The sequence below is a fragment of the Periplaneta americana genome, chromosome 4, assembly GCF_040183065.1.
Source record: "Periplaneta americana isolate PAMFEO1 chromosome 4, P.americana_PAMFEO1_priV1, whole genome shotgun sequence".
Taxonomy (NCBI): domain Eukaryota; kingdom Metazoa; phylum Arthropoda; class Insecta; order Blattodea; family Blattidae; genus Periplaneta; species Periplaneta americana.
Genome location: NC_091120.1, coordinates 196,856,763 through 196,876,962, shown reverse-complemented (window position 1 = coordinate 196,876,962; position 20,200 = coordinate 196,856,763). Strand labels below are relative to the sequence as shown.

The 20,200-nt window shown below is 35.9% G+C and overlaps 1 protein-coding gene across 1 annotated transcript in view; it reads left to right on the top strand.

The window, feature by feature from the left end:
- Positions 1–20,200, top strand: part of LOC138698895 (rap guanine nucleotide exchange factor 6-like) — a 107,860-nt gene that overhangs the window by 63,063 nt on the left and 24,597 nt on the right. Inside the window, exon 2 of the mRNA XM_069825088.1 lies at positions 16,789–16,916. Within this exon, the coding sequence (XP_069681189.1) occupies positions 16,789–16,916 (128 nt within the window). The remainder of the gene's footprint in view (positions 1–16,788; positions 16,917–20,200) is intronic.

The window sequence follows — 20,200 nt, the reverse complement described above, 5'->3', positions numbered from 1 at the left end:
AGATAGATTAGTACTAAAATTATTATATTTCAAGTACATCATTCCCTGATAAATTGACTCGTAGATACTGAATATGAACAAAATCGGTCCAATAGTTTAGTATAAATCGTTGTACACAGACAGACTAGTACTAATATTATTATATTTCATGTACATCATTCCCTGATAAATTGACTCGTAGATACTGAATATGAACAAAATCGGTCCAATAGTTTAGTATAAATCGTTGTACACAGACAGACTAGTACTAATATTATTATATTTCATGTACATCATTCCCTGATAAATTGACTCGTAGATACTGAATATGAACAAAATCGGTCCAATAGTTTAGTATAAATCGTTGTACACAGACAGACTAGTACTAACATTATTATATTTCATGTACATCATTCCCTGATAAATTGACTCGTAGATACTGAATATGAACAAAATCCGTCCAATAGTTTAGTAGAAATCGCTGTACACAGACAGACTAGTACTAATATTATTATATTTCATGTACATCATTCCCTGATAAATTGACTCGTAGATACTGAATATGAACAAAATCCGTCCAATAGTTTAGTATAAATCGCTGTACACAGACAGACTAGTCCTAAAATTATTATATTTCATGTACATCATTCCCTGATAAATTGACTCGTAGATACTGAATATGAACAAAATCCGTCCAATAGTTTAGTAGAAATCGCTGTACACAGACAGACTAGTACTAAAATTATTATATTTCATGTACATCATTCCCTGATAAATTGACTCGTAGATACTGAATATGAACAAAATCCGTCCAATAGTTTAGTATAAATCGCTGTACACAGACAGACTAGTCCTAAAATTATTATATTTCATGTACATCATTCCCTGATAAATAGACTCGTAGATACTGAATATGAACAAAATCCGTCCAATAGTTTAGTATAAATCGCTGTACACAGACAGACTAGTCCTAAAATTATTATATTTCATGTACATCATTCCCTGATAAATAGACTCGTAGATACTGAATATGAACAAAATCCGTCCAATAGTTTAGTATAAATCGCTGTACACTGACAGACTAGTCCTAAAATTATTATATTTCATGTACATCATTCCCTGATAAATTGACTCGTAGATACTGAATATGAACAAAATCGGTCCAATAGTTTAGTATAAATCGTTGTACACTGACAGACTAGTACTAATATTATTATATTTCATGTACATCATTCCCTGATAAATTGACTCGTAGATACTGAATATGAACAAAATCGGTCCAATAGTTTAGTATAAATCGTTGTACACAGACAGACTAGTACTAATATTATTATATTTCATGTACATCATTCCCTGATAAATTGACTTTTAGATATTGAATATGAACAAAATCGGTCCAATAGTTTAGTATAAATCGTTGTACACAGACAGACTAGTACTAATATTATTATATTTCATGTACATCATTCCCTGATAAATTGACTCGTAGATACTGAATATGAACAAAATCCGTCCAATAGTTTAGTATAAATCGCTGTACACAGACAGACTAGTACTAATATTATTATATTTCATGTACATCATTCCCTGATAAATTGACTCGTAGATACTGAATATGAACAAAATCGGTCCAATAGTTTAGTAGAAATCGTTGTACACAGACAGACTAGTACTAATATTATTATATTCCATGTATATCATTCCCTGATAAATTGACTCGTAGATACTGAATATGAACAAAATCCGTCCAATAGTTTAGTAGAAATCGCTGTACACAGACAGACTAGTACTAATATTATTATATTTCATGTACATCATTCCCTGATAAATTGACTCTTAGATACTGAATATGAACAAAATCCGTCCAATAGTTTAGTATAAATCGCTGTACACAGACAGACTAGTCCTAAAATTATTATATTTCATGTACAGTACATCATTCCCTGATAAATTGACTCGTAGATCCTGAATATGAACAAAATCCATCCAATAGTTTAGTTGAAATCGCTGTACACAGACAGACTAGTACTAAAGTTATTATATTTCATGTACAGTACATCATTCCCTGATAAATTGACTCGTAGATACTGAATATGAACAAAATCCTTCCAATAGTTCAGTAGAAATCGCTGTACACAGACAGACTAGTACTAAAATTATTATATTTCATGTACATAATTCCCTGATAAATTGACTCGTAGATACTGAATATGAACAAAATCGGTCCAATAGTTTAGTATAAATCGTTGTACACAGACAGACTAGTACTAATATTATTATATTTCATGTACATCATTCCCTGATAAATTGACTCGTAGATATTGAATATGAACGAAATCCGTCCAATAGTTTAGTAGAAATCGGTAGGCCTATATACTGTCGGACAAACAGATATAAATATGTCCAAAACCACTTTTTTTTTCTTCGGCATACATATTTGACACTAAAAACGTTTTGGCTATTTCCACAAAATATGGAACTCTAGTTTTTCTATGGAAAATGTGTTAAGTAGAAGGATCACTACAGCTATACTCGTGACCGCAGGATATCAATGGTTCCTTTTGTGACTAAGAAAGCGTAAGGGAAACATTCTGTATAAATGATCATTTTTACGAATGGATAGGATGGATGGATAAAATGGCAAACGTAAAAAGGTAATTAAAAATTCTGTATCATAGTTGTATTCTTTGAAGCCTGTACCTTTACTCTGAAAGAATGCAAGTTATGATTTCATTCTCCGTACTGGAGTCATTAAATGAACAATCCGCCAGAGGCATGTTTCCAGAAATATCCAGCTGACCTCAGGGTGCGCTATTTTAAAGGATGTTGCAGACGTCGCCCACTTGTTCCCAGGAACAGATGCGTGCGTTCCTTTTGCCCACTCAGCTTTCGTGTTCGTAACACAAGGCACCTCAGTGAGACCACTGGGTGGAGGTGAAATAATTTAGGAACAGTTATCTGTTACAGTTTGTGTTGCAAACTCAGCTAACCTTTTAATTTGTTTAAATTTTTCCATGGTTGAGTTCAACTCTGTGAATATCCGGTAAGAAATAGAATGGAGTAAAATTCAACAAGCGTTTTAAGCCGATCAGGGAAGCCCTGGAAAAACTGTGAAGCCTCACTTGGAAGTGATTTAAATCTTAACACTTGAAATGACGGGGAAGAGAAATGGAGAGGAAGATATGACCAAGAAAAACGATAGGAGCAATAAAGAAGAAAAAAGCGACGTAAAGAAGAATAAGAAAAATATGAAGACGAAGTTAGAATAATAAAAATAATGGATGTTAATAAAATAATAACTACCAGAAAGAGAACAAAATTATATTAAAGAAGAGACTGATAAAAAAAAGGGATGACGAAGAAAACGAGGGATAAGAAGGTGAAATAAGCAGAGAGAGAATAAGAATAAAATATAAGAGGATGAAGGAGGATGTGTAATGAGCAGAAGAAGACTAGAAGAAAAGAAAAAGAGGAAATATGGGAGAGTTTGATGAAGAGCAGTAGGGTAGGGGGAAGGTAAAGTGGATAACAGTGGAGTAGAAAGAGAGAGGGAGAGCAGGAGAGGAGAGGGAAAGTGAGAGTATAGGTAGAGTAGGAAACGTGAAAAGAATGGGAGAGAGCAGAGAGAGGATGAAGGAAGAGAGAGGCAGGGAGAGGAAGAAGGAGAAAAAAGAAAGATCGGTAGGAAAGGGGAGAAAACAAAGGAGCGTAGGAATAATTTCATTAAACGTATATGTAATAGGCATTGTCGTAGCAACTAAGGCATAATAATGTTGAAAAAATTCAACAAGACTCAAATAAAAGTTGTGATTCAATAAAAATCTTTCCACAGAAACTTTAAAACCGCTAAAGTTGCTACTTTGCTTAATTGTACTGGGTAATTTGTTATAGAGATTTATACTCATTAAAACCTATTCTTTGTCTTAGTCTACAAGTGGGAGTTACTAAATTCTGTTCTCGTTCTAATGTTATAACCGTGCACATCTGATAACTTGATTTCTTCAGGTAAACATAATTTTATATTCTGGTACATGTATGATAGAAATGGGAAAGTGGAAATTGAAAGATACTTAAACATTTGTAGAGTCGAAGTTATAATTATGATTGTCTTCTGTTTTAATATGAATATACTTTTGGAGACACTGCTACTTCCCCATAACAAAATTCCATAACTTAGGGAGCTATGAAAGAAGCCTTAATAAATACCGATTAAGGTATTTTTAGGACGATCATGCTTTTTCCCTACATACTATTGTTGTTTACATGCTTCGTAAGTTGACTATACCTTCACGTTCTAGTTGCTATGCAAACAAAAGAAATCACAGTGTGCCGTAAGTAAAAACAAATGCCTACATACTGCCTTGGCAACGATGTTCATAACTTTGTTATAGGAAAAATTTTTACTGATCAAACAAATGTATGCAATATCCGTAAAAAAATAATGTGCGATACACATGTGTTATGTGCTTAACAGAGTCTCGGAAAAAAAAAACTCGGCTTCACCTCGTTTTATCAAACTGTTTCCTCGATTCTGTTATAACGTACTTACCACACTTTATCGCATTATACTTCAAACCAACGCAGTTTTTTCAACCTCTTTAAAGAGAATATAAATCTACACAATTTGCTACAGAGCTTTTCAGTATGTCGGCCCTATATCAACTTACTATTAATAAAGAAATGCAGAAGCTTAACAGCTTGATCAGATCCCTTATTATGTCTGAGACTAAAATCAGTGTTTTAGTCTTTGTCAAATTGATACTAAGTTTTCTTGCATTAAACAAAGTTATTAAATTGACCATAGTAATAGTATTGTTAACGATCAAGTAATAAGGAAACTTCAAATACAGTGATATCATCTGCATACAAGATAGTCCGCTCAGGTAACCAGATCGTTCATAGCAATCATGTACAAAATCGGTCCGAGGATAGAACCTTGTGGAACCCCTCTTTAAAGGGAATATAAATCTACACAATTTGCTACAGAGCTTTTCAGTATGTCGGCTCCACTTCAACTTACTAGTAATAAAGAAATCCAGAAGCTTAACAGCTTGATCAGATCCCTGTACATGTCTGAGACTAAAATTAGTCTTTTAGTCTTTGTCAAATTGATACTAAGTTTTCTTGCATTAAAAAATTGTCCATAGTAATAGTATTATCAACGATAAAGTACTTCAAATACAGTGACATCTCTGCATACAAGATAGTCCGCTTAGGTAACCAGATCGTTCATAGCAATCATGAACAAAATCGGTCCGAGGATAGAACCTTGTGGAATCCCCTATAGATGAGGGACGATTACCATTCATTTGAATAAATTGTTTACTCTTTCTTAATATGAAGCAATCAATATCTTTTCCTTTCTAGTTATGCAATATAATCCTAATTTCTTTAATAAGAATTCATTTGATGAACAATCGAAAGCTTTAACTAAATCACATAATGTTTCCATAGCAACAAGCTGAGCAATGGCTTGAGTGGGAGATTTCATTATGAATTCCAAATTGATTTTCATGAAGCAGAAGAAGTAAAGGAGTGAGCAGGGGGATGAATAAAAAGAATGGAGAGTAACGGAAAATGTGGATGAAAACCAAAGAAGAAAAAATTAAGAATCAGTGAAAAAACGAGAGAAGAGGCCATAGTTCTTGTTGAGAGTCGCTATCCTTCTTCGTTGTCATGGTTACGAAGTAAGCCTTTACGTTACAACTTAAATAGTTCGTAAACCTGATTATCGAACCGTCTCCCGCAACAAAAACAAATGAAGACGGAGCCGCCCATCGACTCTTTCCCTCACGACCGGATTATTACCCTCCGTGATTTATAGTCGCTTTTATTAGCGTGATTGCAGCTTGATTCCGAAAATGAAGTAAAATATGGAGCCCGGAATAAAGTAGCTTATGTGACTGAACGATTTATGACTCTAATTAATTAGTTTTGACACTTCGTGTGATCAAAGTTGAGCTTCATAGCGGAGAAAGTTACACGCCAGTTGCACCTCCTATTCGGGAGCGATGCAGTCAATACCGTGTACAAAGAACACTTCATCTGCTCCGAGATATTAATTGATAGGTCTTCGTTATACAGGGCCTAGTAGAGTATTGTATAAGGCTGGCAAATAACGAGGATTTCATCAACTAACTTTGGGTTTATAACTTGCTGAGAATTGCCATTACCTTCGTCTCTACCTATCTGCAGTGGATTGAGTTCCCACTTGACAGTAGGCCTATCTTGTAACTTGAAAGACTTTGACTTTCAAGAAATCTGGTCACATTTTTTGTTAATAAGATAAGGTCATTAATAGGGCTAGGATTTTGATGAAATTGCATTTTTTTTTCTATTACGCCAGAAATGTAGCCGCTTTAGTATTTATATGTCATGTTATAAACTGAGTGTCTTAAGACATATTTGTTAGGGCATTTTTTTTTGCATTTTTTGCCTGTTTCAACTCATAAGAGCATCTTTTGTATTATTCGGACATTTTTGAGGCATTTTCATTTAATTTTGGCCACAAACCCCCATTATTAATATAAAATAATGTTTATTTCCTTTGATATTTCGTCTACATATTTTGTCCATTAATACCATTTATTTTTTATTTGGTTATTTAACGACGCTGTACCAACTACGAGGTTATTTAGCGTCGATGGAATTGGTGATAGTGATATATTTGGCGAGATGAGGCCGAGGATTCGCCATAGATTACCTGACATTTCTCGGAAAAAACCCAACCAGATAATCAGCCCCAGCGGGAATCGAACCCGCGCCCGAGCGCAACTCCGAATCGGCAGGCAAGCGCCTTAACCGACCGAGCTACGCCGGTGGCTAATACCCATTATTTTGTATAATATTTTAATCGTTTTTCTACACAAATATTGCCCTTATAACGTAGTACACCCCATGTAATGGATCAGTCCAACCATCCCTTCAATATAGACTCCTCTATACTTGCTAATTCCGTATAAGAGTGGCCTTGTGATGGGCTACATGGAAACTACATCAGGTAAAATAATTAATTAAAGTGTACCACTTAGAAAATATATGTAAAATTAAATAAACTTAAATGTTGGTACTGGAATTTAATTTAATTAGTCTTCTAGTCTAAATATTAGGTAGCACAAAACTCCTTTTCCTACTAAGGCAATTTTAGAATGTAAGATCAATTTTTAGGGCATTTTTAAGGGCATTTTTGAAAGATTTTTAGGTCATAAATGCATTGTTTTTAGGACATTTTTTATGATTTATAGGTCATCAAAATCATTAATAACTAAGATACTTGCAACAGTAGGCATTGCATGACACAAATTATATTTAATCTATGGATCTATGAACCTATAGACCCGGGTTCGTTGCTCGGTGTACTCCCGATTTATAACTTGTGTTTGGCAAGCCCATGATCCAGATAACAGGGGCTTTCCCCTGGAACTTCCGTTCCTCTGTGGCAACTTCTGATCAAGAAAATAAGGGAGAAATGGTCACGACAAATTTTAGCGCAATTTTTTGGGATGTGGAGTCAGGATTCATTAATGGAATTCTTTATAATTTTAATATAAAACTATAAATTTAACTGTAATATAATAGCTATTTATTTATCAAGTCCGCAAAATAAGGCTTTAGAGGACGAATTCAGTGTTTATAATGCGGTATAAGTCCGATAAAGGTTTTTGCGTACGTGGTGCATACAACAGTTCATAGCAAAAGCTCTCTTAGTTATATGAAATAAAATAAAGGACAAGTAAGTCTATAAATATAAATATAAATATAAAAGACAGTCAACTATCATACGAATATTGTATACGCTTCGTACGAATTCAGACACAGACGACGGAGCATATTCTAAGCGTTCGTTTCTAAACAACAATACAATATCACTGCTTTTCGGACGCTTCCACGTATTTTTAATGTAGTTCCTATAACAACCGCTAAGGCAATGCTAGATATAATATCACAGAGTCCGTCGATATCCAGAGTACAGCAATCCTTTGCGCCGGAAATCCCGACAAATCAGTCATTCTTATCCCAGCGCGCACTATTTGAAGTATACAGATGTATAGTTCTTATAGCAGCCGCTACAGCGCTGCTGGATGCAATGTCACGGGTTTTCGGACGCTTCCACGTACTTCTAGTGTAGTTTCTATAGCAGCCGCTGGTTCATTGTCGCGGGTTTTCGGACGCTTCCACGTACTTCTAGTGTAGTTCCTATAGCAGCCGCTACGGCGCCGCTGGATGCAATGTCACGGGTTTTGGGACGCTTCCACGTCCTTTTAATGTAGTTCTTATAACAGCCGCTACGGCAGTGCTAGATATAAGGGAAGTGTGCCTAATATCGCACCCATTTTGAAAAAGTAGTTTTTCAAGTATTAATATATTACATAAATTTGAAATAAATACGGATTCTTAATACGGGTTTATTATACTTATATCAGTGAGGTCAAATTTAAAAATTACTTTTATTTTACATTTGTTTTTCAAGTACAAAAGAAAAATTGCAAAAACGGTATAAGGAGAAATAGTGCTCCTAATATCGCACCCCTCATTTTGTGAAAAATACATAGGACAAATGTTAAGTTTATTGTATAGAAACAAATTTTATTACATATTTATTATATATCTGTTGTATTTAAGCACAAAACATATTTTTTTTTAATAACATACGAATGCAACACGGAAATTATAAGATTTTCTGATACACTGTGTTTGCCAGTAAATAACTACATATTCAGCTATCAAGGTATAGAATGAACAATTTTTCCCTCGAAATTATTCAAATAAATTTACAGAGAGTTATACCTGAAAGCTTGATTTGCAAGCTATAGAATGTTTGTTAATTAAACATAATCCAGATATTTAGAGAACAAAATCTAACTTTCCAAACAATAACACAATGAAACTTTTGTAGTCATCATCCCCAGAACACTCTTCATGGCACCAAATTCCACATTTAGTGCATATGTTCCATTTTTATCCCCTCTTGTCAAAAGAAAACTTCCCGTTGCAATATGGACATTCTGCATCATTTTCGCTATCTCCATTATCAATGGAGATGTATACTGGCTCATCCAACTCTTCGTCTTCTGAATCTGAAGATACCTGACTTTTTTTTTCTGTCTCTTCCTCTGAGTAGGTACTTTATCAGTCTGTTTCTTCTGAACGCCTCTTAATCATCAGCCAATTCGTTTTTATATTGTGAACTTTTAGTAGAGCAGTAGAACCACGTTTACGTCCTTTATTAGTTGGACTTTTTTGTTGTAAGTTATTTTAGGAATTGGTGAAATGTCAGCAGGTGTAACAAAAGATAGAGTTTGCCACTCGACTAATTTTGTGGAGTTTTTGGCCCGTTGATACTGCTAGAGCCTGGCCGAGGTTGGGAAGCGTTGGCATCATCTAATCTATTTGGTAAAGCTTCAGATGAATGATCGCTTGCTTCATGGGTATTAGGAGAAACTTCTTGAAATTCAAAGTCGCTGAAGATATGGCGGTTGCAAGGATACAGACCGGTTTTTCTGAAGCCATTTGTAGCTACAGCAACAGTTGCTGCTTTATTGAAAGCTTCTCCCAATAGCATACCAACCTGGTAGTGAGTCACTACTCTGCCTGCATTTTGTTTGAGCCACTGTTCAGTTGCTTGAGCATAGTAAGTTTTGAAAGGTAGCATGAATGCCACACCCAAGAGTTGCATCTTATGCGTGCAATGTGGAGGTAAGCACACAATATGAGCACCATTAACACGTGCTAGTTCGAGGAGTTCAACATTTCTAGTGTGGTATGTATTGAAGCCCGTAGCAATCCGTCTGCGGGCGCTAACGCTTCTTTTAATTGAACTGAATAAGCTACTACTCCATTCAGGGTCTTATGTCTGCTCTGAGCTCATTAACCATGGGGTGCGATATTAGGCGCATGTGCGATAATAGGCACAGTTCCCTTATTATCATGGGTTTTCGGACGCTTCTACGTACATTTAATGTAGTTCCTATAACAACCGTTAAGGCACTGCTAGAATACGAACTAGTTTATGGAAGGGCTTTGACTAGTTTTGTGAAAGTATGAGTGATATTCCACGTTAACATGCACGGTTTCTCACAGCATTGCATGAGAATCTACGACTCATGATTTTTCAGTAATTGTTGTGAAGGGTTTCCGATAAACATAATGACACAATGTTGCGTTATATGTGTTGTTATGTGATGAACTGTTTTGTTTAAAACTGTAATAACATTTCTGATTAACTTAATGAAATAATGTTGGCTTGTTATATGATGAAGAATTTTGTTTGAAACCCAGTTAAAGCTGGTATGACGATTGTCACTGCCGTCTAGATCCGAATCTCGTATAAGCTATGTACGAATACGGATTTAGACTGCGCTGCCTTGTTTAAAACGTCGCTAAAGGTTGCCTTGACGACTTCAGCCGCTAAAGATAATGTTTTCGGACTGGTAACAGTCTGAAAAGCAACTATTTTAGAGAGCATGCACTAAAAATATTATTTATGTCACAACAGTGAGTATAATAGCTAATTAAAAAATATAGTGTGTCTCAGTTTGAAGGTACTTATATTATTTGTGAACAAGATGCTGAAGAGCATTTATTTTTTTTTATCCTGCTATTCATATTGAAAAAAAAAAAACTCTTTGCAATCTTATGTTCACACAGTAACACTGTAGATTACAGGATCATTGGGAATGATTTGTAAAGTAAATGTCTATCGATATGAATGTCACTTTATATTCAAATATATTTGGAGGCCATTATTATTAGATTGCATTAAAAATTGGTGATCGTGACCGATGAAGGAATTTGTACACAAATATGGGAACTAGGAGGAGCGAAAAATATTAGCTGAAATACGGGAGTTCTTGGAAAATACAGGAGAGTTGATCAACTAGTGGCATCCCAACACATCTCCATCTACAAACAACTTCAAAATAGTGTAACGCTGAAAATATTGAGAATAGGACCCATACTTATACCATATTTTTTGCTCAAAATGTCTTCAAAATAAGCTTCCGTCGGCCTTGGTAGCGTAGTCGGTTCATTCATTCATTCATTCATTCATTCATTCATTCATTCATTCATTCATTCATTCATTCATTTATTTATTTTATTCCATAGATCTTACATAAGCAATAAAGCTTTAAAATGTGGAACAAGTCAAAAGTTTACAATATTACAATTACAATTTTTACAAGGCATTTGCCTTTTGGTTTGGGGAAAACCTCGGAAAAACCCAACCAGGTAATCAAATCAAAGGGGTTGATGCCGAGGACTCGCCATAGACCATCCGGCTTCAGTCCCACGGCTGTGGAAAACCTCGGAAGAAACCAAAGACCAAAGGGGGATCCAACCCAAGCCCGAACGCAGCTCCGGATCAGCAGCCCAGCGAGTCTGCCGACTGAGCTACATCGATGGCTCTACTAAAAGTATACAATACATAGCCAATCAGATTATTAAATTTACAAACGCAAACGATCATTCATCAGTTGAGCTATATGTATAATACAAAACAAGTAAGTTAATTAAATTTAAGACATAAACAATTCAACCAGTTGTGATATACAGAAATTGATAATACATATCATGCAAACTACTTCAAATTACAAACACAGACAATTTATCAATAGAGCTATATAGATTACTATTCAATTTAAAGCATATACAATTCATCGGCCAAAACTATACAAATATATACAATACAAAGTAGCATACTTTCATTAAGCTATACAAATTTGTGCAATTAATATCAAGTAGATTAATTCAATTTATAATCATAAACAATTCATCAGTTGAACTATACACACTACTATACAATTTACAGCATATACAATTCATTAGTATAGCGCTTGCTCGAAGTTGCGGATTCGATTCCCGCCCAGGTTGATGGCATTTTAGTGTGTTTAAATGCGACAGGCTCATGTCAGTAGATTTACTGGCACGTAAAAGAACTCCTGCGGGACAAAATTCCGACACACCGGCGACGCTGATACATCCTCTGCAGTTGCTAGCGTCGTTAAATAAACCATAATTTATTTATTTTTTTAATAAGCCCCGTAAGTGGCGGTAACTTCTGAATCACTTGGTATATGTTCGTTTTTTGGCAGGTTTTTTTTATTTCTTTTCTATATGTACGTTAAGTTATTTTTATTTCGTAACCCCCTTGGTATTTCACATAGGGTCGCGACTCCCAGTTTGAGAGACGAATGCTTCTTAGCATCAATTTGCGCCCTAATCGCTCTCATATTACATGTGGAACTCTCAGTAAAAAAATAATCGAGATATTGCATAACTCGTGAAAACGTATGTGAGAATTTGTGTTAACTTTAGCATTTTTTTTTTTTTTTTTTTTTTTTTTTTTTTGGGAACGATATAAGATAGAATTCCACTATACACACCCCTTGTAAAGCATAAACCAAACAACCCCATTCCTCTTCCACGTTGGTTGGCGCCATTGTATTTCGATCACTGCCCGCCTTGTCTATCTATGCAGCTATTGGTGAAAGTATTCATTGATTTTTCGAATTTATTACTTTGTTTTTGAATACCTTCGTTTTACTTTACAACTAGACCTCGGATTTTTAGGCACTAAGGGCCGTATTCATAGACATTTTTAGCGCGGGCTTCCGGTGGATGATCAGCGTTTTTCGTATTCATAAACCAGTGTTAGCGATAGGATATGATTTGAATTCTGTACTAGTAACCAGTGGATAGCCCGGGCTAGCTTAGTACGCTCGTAGCGCGTGCTGCGAAATGTCTATCAATACGGCCCTTAAAAACTAACTTTTAGACACCTAAAATAGGCCCTGAATTTATCAAAATAGGCACTAAAAATACTATTTTATGCAGCTAAAATGTAACTTCTATCCACACAAATTAAAAACTATATAAAAATGCAATTAATTAGTCAGTATTACCTAAGCATTACAGTATAAAGTGACAAGTCCACACCTGTGGAGTAACGGTCAGCGCGTCAGGCTGCGAAATCAGGTGGCCCGGGTTCGAATCCCGGTCGGGGCAAGTTACCTGGTTGAGGTTTTTTCCGGGGTTTTTCCTCAACCCAATACGAGTAAATGCTGGGTAACTTTCGGTGTTGGATCCCGGACTCATTTCACCGGCATTATCACCTTCATATCATTCAGACGCTAAATAACCTAGATGTTGATACAGCGTCGTAAAATAACCCAATAAAATAATACAGTGACAAAATAATATTGCTGTTAGAAACTTTATTTTTGTGAAGTCTTAAATTATGAATACCCGTACGTCATTTTTAATGAATTCATCGGCCTCATTGCTCTAAGGCTGCTAATTACATAAGTGTTTATATTACAATTAAATTAATTAATTTACAATTAACACATTATTCACAAATGGTATCGCGATACATAACGTTTTTCTCTAATTTTCTATTTTAAAACTTTGCTTTTTCTTAGACAGAACCATTTTATAAGCGAAAAAAATTCTTCCCTACTGTCTGCTTAAGTGCTCAACAAAACCAGACACCTTTCAGGAATTTCTTTATTTCTACAACCAAACTATTACCGGATATTTGAACCAAACCCTATGACATTTAAAACTTTCTCTTTCACTAATACACGAAAATTAAAAAAATATATACATAACAAACAGAAATAGGCAATTTTAGGCTGTAAAAACTACAAAATAGGTCTCAATGGGGAAAATAGGCATTTTAGACACCATAAAACCGCTTTCAAACTTCATATTTTATATTAACTGTGAACATATTTAACCAGTTTTAGTTTATCCCTTACCTACTGGCTTTTAAGGAACGCGGAGGTTCATTGCCGCCCTCACATAAGCCCGCCATTGGTCCCAATTCTGAGAAAGATTAATCCAGTCTCTACCATCATATCCCACCTCCCTAATTCCATTTTAATATTATCTTCCCATCTACGTCTCGGCCTCCCCAAAGGTCTTTTTTCCCTCCGGCCTCCCAACTAACACCTCTATATGCATTTCTGGATTCGCCCATACGTGCTACATGCCCTGCCCATCTCAAACGTCTGGATTTAATGTTCCTAATTATGTCAGGTGAAGAATACAATGCGTGCAGATCTGAGTTATGTAACTTTCTCCATTCTCCTGTAACTTCATCCCTCTTAGCCCCAAATATTTTCCTAAGCATCTTATTCTCAAACATCCTTAACCTATGTTCCTCTCTTAAAGTGGGAGTCCAAGTTTCACAACCATACAGAACAACCGGTAATATACCTGTTTTATAAATTCTAACTTTCAGATTTTTTGACAGCAGACTGTACAATAAAAGCTTCTGAACCGAATAATAACAGGCATTTCCCATATTTATTCTGTGTTTAATTTTCTCCCGAGTATCATTTATATTTGTTACTGTTTTCTCCCAGGTATTTGAATTTTTCCACCTCTTCAAAGGATAAATTTCCAATTTTTTATATTTCCATTTCGTACAATATTCTGGTCACGAGACATAATCATATACTTTGTCTTTTCGGGATTTACTTCCAAACCTATCTCTTTACTTGCTTCAAGTAAAATTTCCGTGTTTTCCCTAATCGTTTGTGGATTTTCTCCTAACATATTCACGTCATCCGCATAGACAAGCAGCTGATGTAACCCGTTCAATTCCAAACCCTCTGTGTTATCCTGTACTTTTCTAATGGGATATTCTAGAGCAAAGTTAAAAAGTAAAGGTGATAGTGCATCTCCTTGCTTTAGCCCGCAGTGAATTGGAAACGCATCTGACAGAAACTGAGTTTAGTTTATCCCTACAGAAAAAAATAGACATTTAACCTAAAATCCAAGATCTATTTATAACTTTGTATTTTCTGACTGGAAGTAAATCCCTGCATTGAACAGGCCCGGAATCAAACATCGAACCTCAACAGAATTCGAACATCAGTTTAGTTAGACCTTCCTTCTGATCTTTCGTTAGAAGCTGCTTCCTTAATTGGATTGGGCTGTGGTCAGGCGTGAGACAAGAGCCAGCCTTAATAGTCAGAGTCTGTCTCCCGCACAAAACTCTGTTGGTTGGTTTGTTTGTTGGCTTTAAGCTTCAGTCTCCTTCTTAAAGTCATTATCGGCAAATTGGTTTCAGCTCTTTTCGAGGCGCCATTAAGCTCTAGTTTATAGACATACGTAGAAGCTCTTCAGGTAACACACAGATAACGTGCGGTTAACTGAACTGTAGCTCAGTTAATGGCTGCTGAAGGAAATTTGGCGGAGTTTGATGCCGGGCAGACTCTATGAGATGTCAAGTAATAAGGGCTGCTTTTGAACGCGTCATCTCAGTCTTCTTTTCCCTACCGTTCTAATTCCATCAATGTCATTATTTATTCTCTCTTATTTGAAAGGGACGTTGTGTAAAGAATTCTGCTTCCGAGTTTGTGCTTTCTGCTTCTCTATGCATCCTCTCTATTTATCTGTAGGCTACATATTTTCTCTCCAACTGTCTTTCTTTTCTGACTCCGATCCTCTTCTGTCTCTCGATCGTTGTTTTCCGTCTCTTTGTCCCTCTTTTCTGTATCTTTGTCCCTCTTTTCTGTCTCTTTGTCCCTCTTTTCTGTCTCTTTGTCCCTCTTTCTGTCTCTTTGTCCCTCTTTTCTGTCTTTCTGTCCCTATTTTCTGTCTCTTTGTCCCTGTTTTCTGTCTCGTCACTCTTTTATGTCTCTTTGTCCCTCTTTTTCTGTCTCTTTGTCTCTCTTTTCTGCCTTTTGTCCCTCTTTTCTGTCGCTTGTCCCTCTTTCCTGCCTCTTTGTCCCTCTTTTCTGTCTTTGTCTCTCTTTTATGTCTTTGTCCCTCTTTTATGTCTTTGTCCCTCTTTTATGTCTCTGTCCCTCTTTCTGTCTCTTTGTCCCTCTTTTCGGTCTCTTTATCCCTCTTTTCTGTCTCTGTCCCCCTTTCCTGTCTCTTTGTTCCTCTTTTCTGTCTCTTTGTCCCTCTTTCCTGTCGCTTTGTCTCTCTTTTCTGTCTCGCTGTCTCTCTTTTCTGTCTCTGTCTCTTGTCTGTCTCTTTATACCTCTTTTCTGTCTCTTTGTCCCTCTATTCTGTCTCTTTGAGCCTCTTTTCTGTCTTTGTCCCTCTATTCTGTCTCTTTGACCCTCTTTTCTGTCTTTTTCCCGTTCTTCTGTCTCTTTGTGCCTCTTTTCCATCACCTCCGCCACTCTTTCCCGTTTTTCTGTCCATCTTCTGTCTTTGTCCCTAATAATTGCCTATGTCTCCACTTTTCTGTCTCTGTCTCTTCTCTGTCCCTATTTACCTTCTCTCTGATCTCATTTACTGTCTCTATGGCCTTACTTTCTGTCTCTCTCCTACTTTCTGACTCTGTCCCTATTCACCTCCTCTCTGGTCCTTTTTACTGCCTCTATCCCTGCTTTCTGTCCACGAATCCTGTTTTCTCTCTCTGTCACCTCTTTTCTGTCTCTTTGTCCCCTTTTACTTTCCCTCTTTTCTGACTCCCCGCATGTCATTTCTCTCTCAGTCTCTCTCTGGCGACCTTTTGTCTCTCTCAGCGTATAATTTCAGTCTTTCCGTCGGTTTTTCAGCTTCTCTTCTTCTCTTTGTATTTCGACTGGAATAGTTCGCTGAATTTTATAAGGCTGCATGCAACTTGCTGATATGACTATTAACGCGAAGTTATATACTTGCAGACGTGACCTATTATTGGAAACGTGTCGCGTTCTTTTATGCTCTGTTTCGTTTTTGTTATAGGTAGAATCACTAACTCTAATAATTCATGCATTATTCCGTTACATAGCAATATGCATTCGTAACTACTCACTGCAATATGGCAATGCGTGTGCTACATTATTCTGTGTTGTGTTGCAGGACATGCAGGTGATATACTATGGACTGCAGGGCATGGAGGCCCTGTCACCGTACCGGGACTCTGTGTTGCGGTCCATCTCCAAGACGGCTCGCTACGAGCGCCACGAGGCCAACGATGTCCTTTACTAGTGAGTATCTTCAGTACTACTAGGCCTACAGGGTGATCCGTTTGGGTATGGATAAAATAAAAACACCGTAAAACATTTACTACTGAACTTTATTTCTTGAAACTTTGTGCATGCAACACTGAAAGACGGGAGATTTCTCAGAGCTCAACATGACCCCCATTGCGCACTCTGCACAACTCATAACGGTGATGAAATTCAGCCCATGTCCTTCGTAACATAAAAGGGATGATTCTTTTAAAAGTTTGAGTAATTTTTACTCTCAGATCATCAACGTTCCTTGGTTTCTGTGAATAGACAATGTCTTTAACAAAACCCCACACAAAGAAATCAGAAGGAGTTAGATCTGGGGTGTTTGGGGACCAAGCCAAGAGATAGCTGCTTCTCGTACTGGGTTTCGCTTGCAACCTCCTGCATGATTTTTTTAACACAGAACCTGTTTCTACAAATGTTCGATACCACAACATTATGTATGTACGTATGTTTGTATGTATATATGTATGTTTGTATGTATATATGTATGTATATATGTATGTATGTGTATGTATTTATTCACACTGCAAGTGGGTATGTACTCAGTGGCAGTGGTAACTAATTACATTCAATAATGACAATTAATAATAAACACAACTAATAAAAAACAATAATTAATAATAATAATAATAATAGCAATAATAATAAAATAATAATAATAATAAAATAATAATAACAAGGAGCATCCTAAATTAAATGAAGCATGGTCACTTAAAATAACATTTAAAGTAAATCTAATTTCTATCTCAACCCTAAGTTCGAACTAAGACCCACGAGTGTGACAGGTTCATACCTGCACAAGTACCTTTCGGCACTACACTTATTTCGCTGTCAACTCACTCACTGCACTAATTCTACCTGATTTCACTAACACTTCTAACCATTTCACTACTCAAATACTTTGCACAGCCACTTCACTGACACCAACACACTTCACTTACACAATAGACTTCACTGACACTACACACATCGCTGACACAACACACTTCCTCACTGATAGAACACTTCAATTAACAAGATATCAATTACACCCTTCAAATAGTGTGCATAATATACTACCGTCTATTAGTAAAGCCCTTAAGCCTATTTTAAATACATTTTTGGTTATTGGTAAAGCCTTTAGTAAGTCTGCAGGTAGGTAAAGCATTCCAGTCTCTGATAGTATTATTGGGAAAAGAAATGGAATCGTATTTAGGTACACTACGCACACTATACTTACGTCGAAATTCCCTTTGAACTCTTTTAACACTCTAAAATTTAGCATACCAAAGACCACATTGTGCCCGCTGTTGATTTGTAGTAGCCATTTTAATCATCTATGTTTTTTATTTGTCCTTTCAGATTATGCATTGTTGAGTGTCATATATGGAAACTTCCATCTTTTAATCATAATATAACCAGAAAGAAATTTTTCCTATACTATCATAATCTATATATATATATATATATATATATATATATATATATATATATATAATTTGAACTGGTAATAGAAATTACGGGAAAACGCCTGAGCGGATTTTAATAAATGGCCCCTCATTTTGAAGCTTGGAACCCAAAGTTTTTCGGAAAAGTAGTAGTTTTCAGTGAAATGTCAATTTTCCTACATCATTTTCCTATTTTCCAAAATCCATCTGTTGTCAGTTTTGAGAACTAATTTTATTCAATCATGGCCGTCTTGATTGAATTTCAGAACAAAACACACACTACAATAAACAATAGGCTATTACACGAAGGCCATGACCTGCAGGATTGCCGACATATTTAGAGCTCAATTCAATTTGTTATTAAAAACTGATTCTGCAGTGTATAATTCTCTGAGTACAGGTGTGTATTGGATATTCAAATCTACGAAACTTGAGGTGGTTTGATGACATTGTTACCATTAGAAATTAAATATTGTTATAGTTAATATCATGATGCGTCTATTTTTCATTAATTGTACATAATATTGATGCTATATTGATGACATGAAAGTGAAACGTTTTGTGGTTATGTAAGTAAATGAGAGAATATCTTAATTTAGATCTTCATTTTTATAATTTACTGAGTGGCTGCTATATATAACTACAAAATTAAGATAATAATATTGTTATTAAAATTCAAATATTTTTATACGTATTAACCCAGTGGGGTTGGGTCTTTTTCATATACTTAATGGCGGTGTAGTGTAGATATTGATATGTGTCATTGTCTTCAGTATTGGCTCGAGAGAGCGCAAAAATTACAGTTCCTAAGGAAAGATCAAAAGGCATTACTTACTGATAAAATAAGAGGCCTAGAAAATTTTGTAGTCTCCAGATCATTTCAGCAAGATCTCTTAGTAGGATAAAATGATTTTACGCTCTACATTTCAAGTTCTACACGAAAATGCTATTGTTCGAAAGCTTAGCAAACCTGACATTTTTTTAACTTTTGCCTACAATCCACAATGACCTGAAATAGCTACTGCTATCGTCCTGACATTGATACTTGCGTTTTCGCGTTGAAACTCAAAAACTGAAGTTGGATAGGTTCAAGAAAAAGTATTTGGCCTAAAAAAATCCATTCAGAGGGAGTATGTTTCATTATTATGGAAGCAAATAACTATCAAAAAGACAAGTATTCTTCACTGAAAATAAATCTGAAAAATTTTTATTTGAACGTCTAACGAACTTAGTTTGCAGCAGTATTTGCTGCACAAGCCACTAGTAGCTTTATAATAATAAATTAATTTTATCCATATCCATATGTGCGAATCTTGCACCATCTTGTTGTATGTTTGCCTCACCCTTGTTTATTCCCATGCCTTGGAGAATTACAACAAAATCTTCTTGCAGGATTTGTAGATAATGTTCACTTTTAACTGTACCACCGAAAAAGACAGGTTCAATAATTCCAACAGAAGATACGGCAACTACGCAGGACACTACTGCCGATGCAGTGCGCTTCCAAATTCCCAATCATACGCTCCATTGTTTATTTTTGTCGTACTGTTTAATGCATATGACGCTAGGTGACAGCCATTGTTATACTTAAAATTTTCATCCTTCATGAGGTACACAATGCAGCAATAAAGTATTGATATATGTAATGTAGTAGTATAGGCTAAATGTAGTCGTTTAAAATTCTTGCATCTTTATGTGAACACCTTGTGGAAGACGCATCTTTTTATGTACACCTTGTAAATCGTACAAATCAGTTTCTGTTATAGTGCAAAAGCCACCGGCGTAGCTCAGTCGGCTAAGGCGCTTGCCTGCTGATTCGGAGTTGCA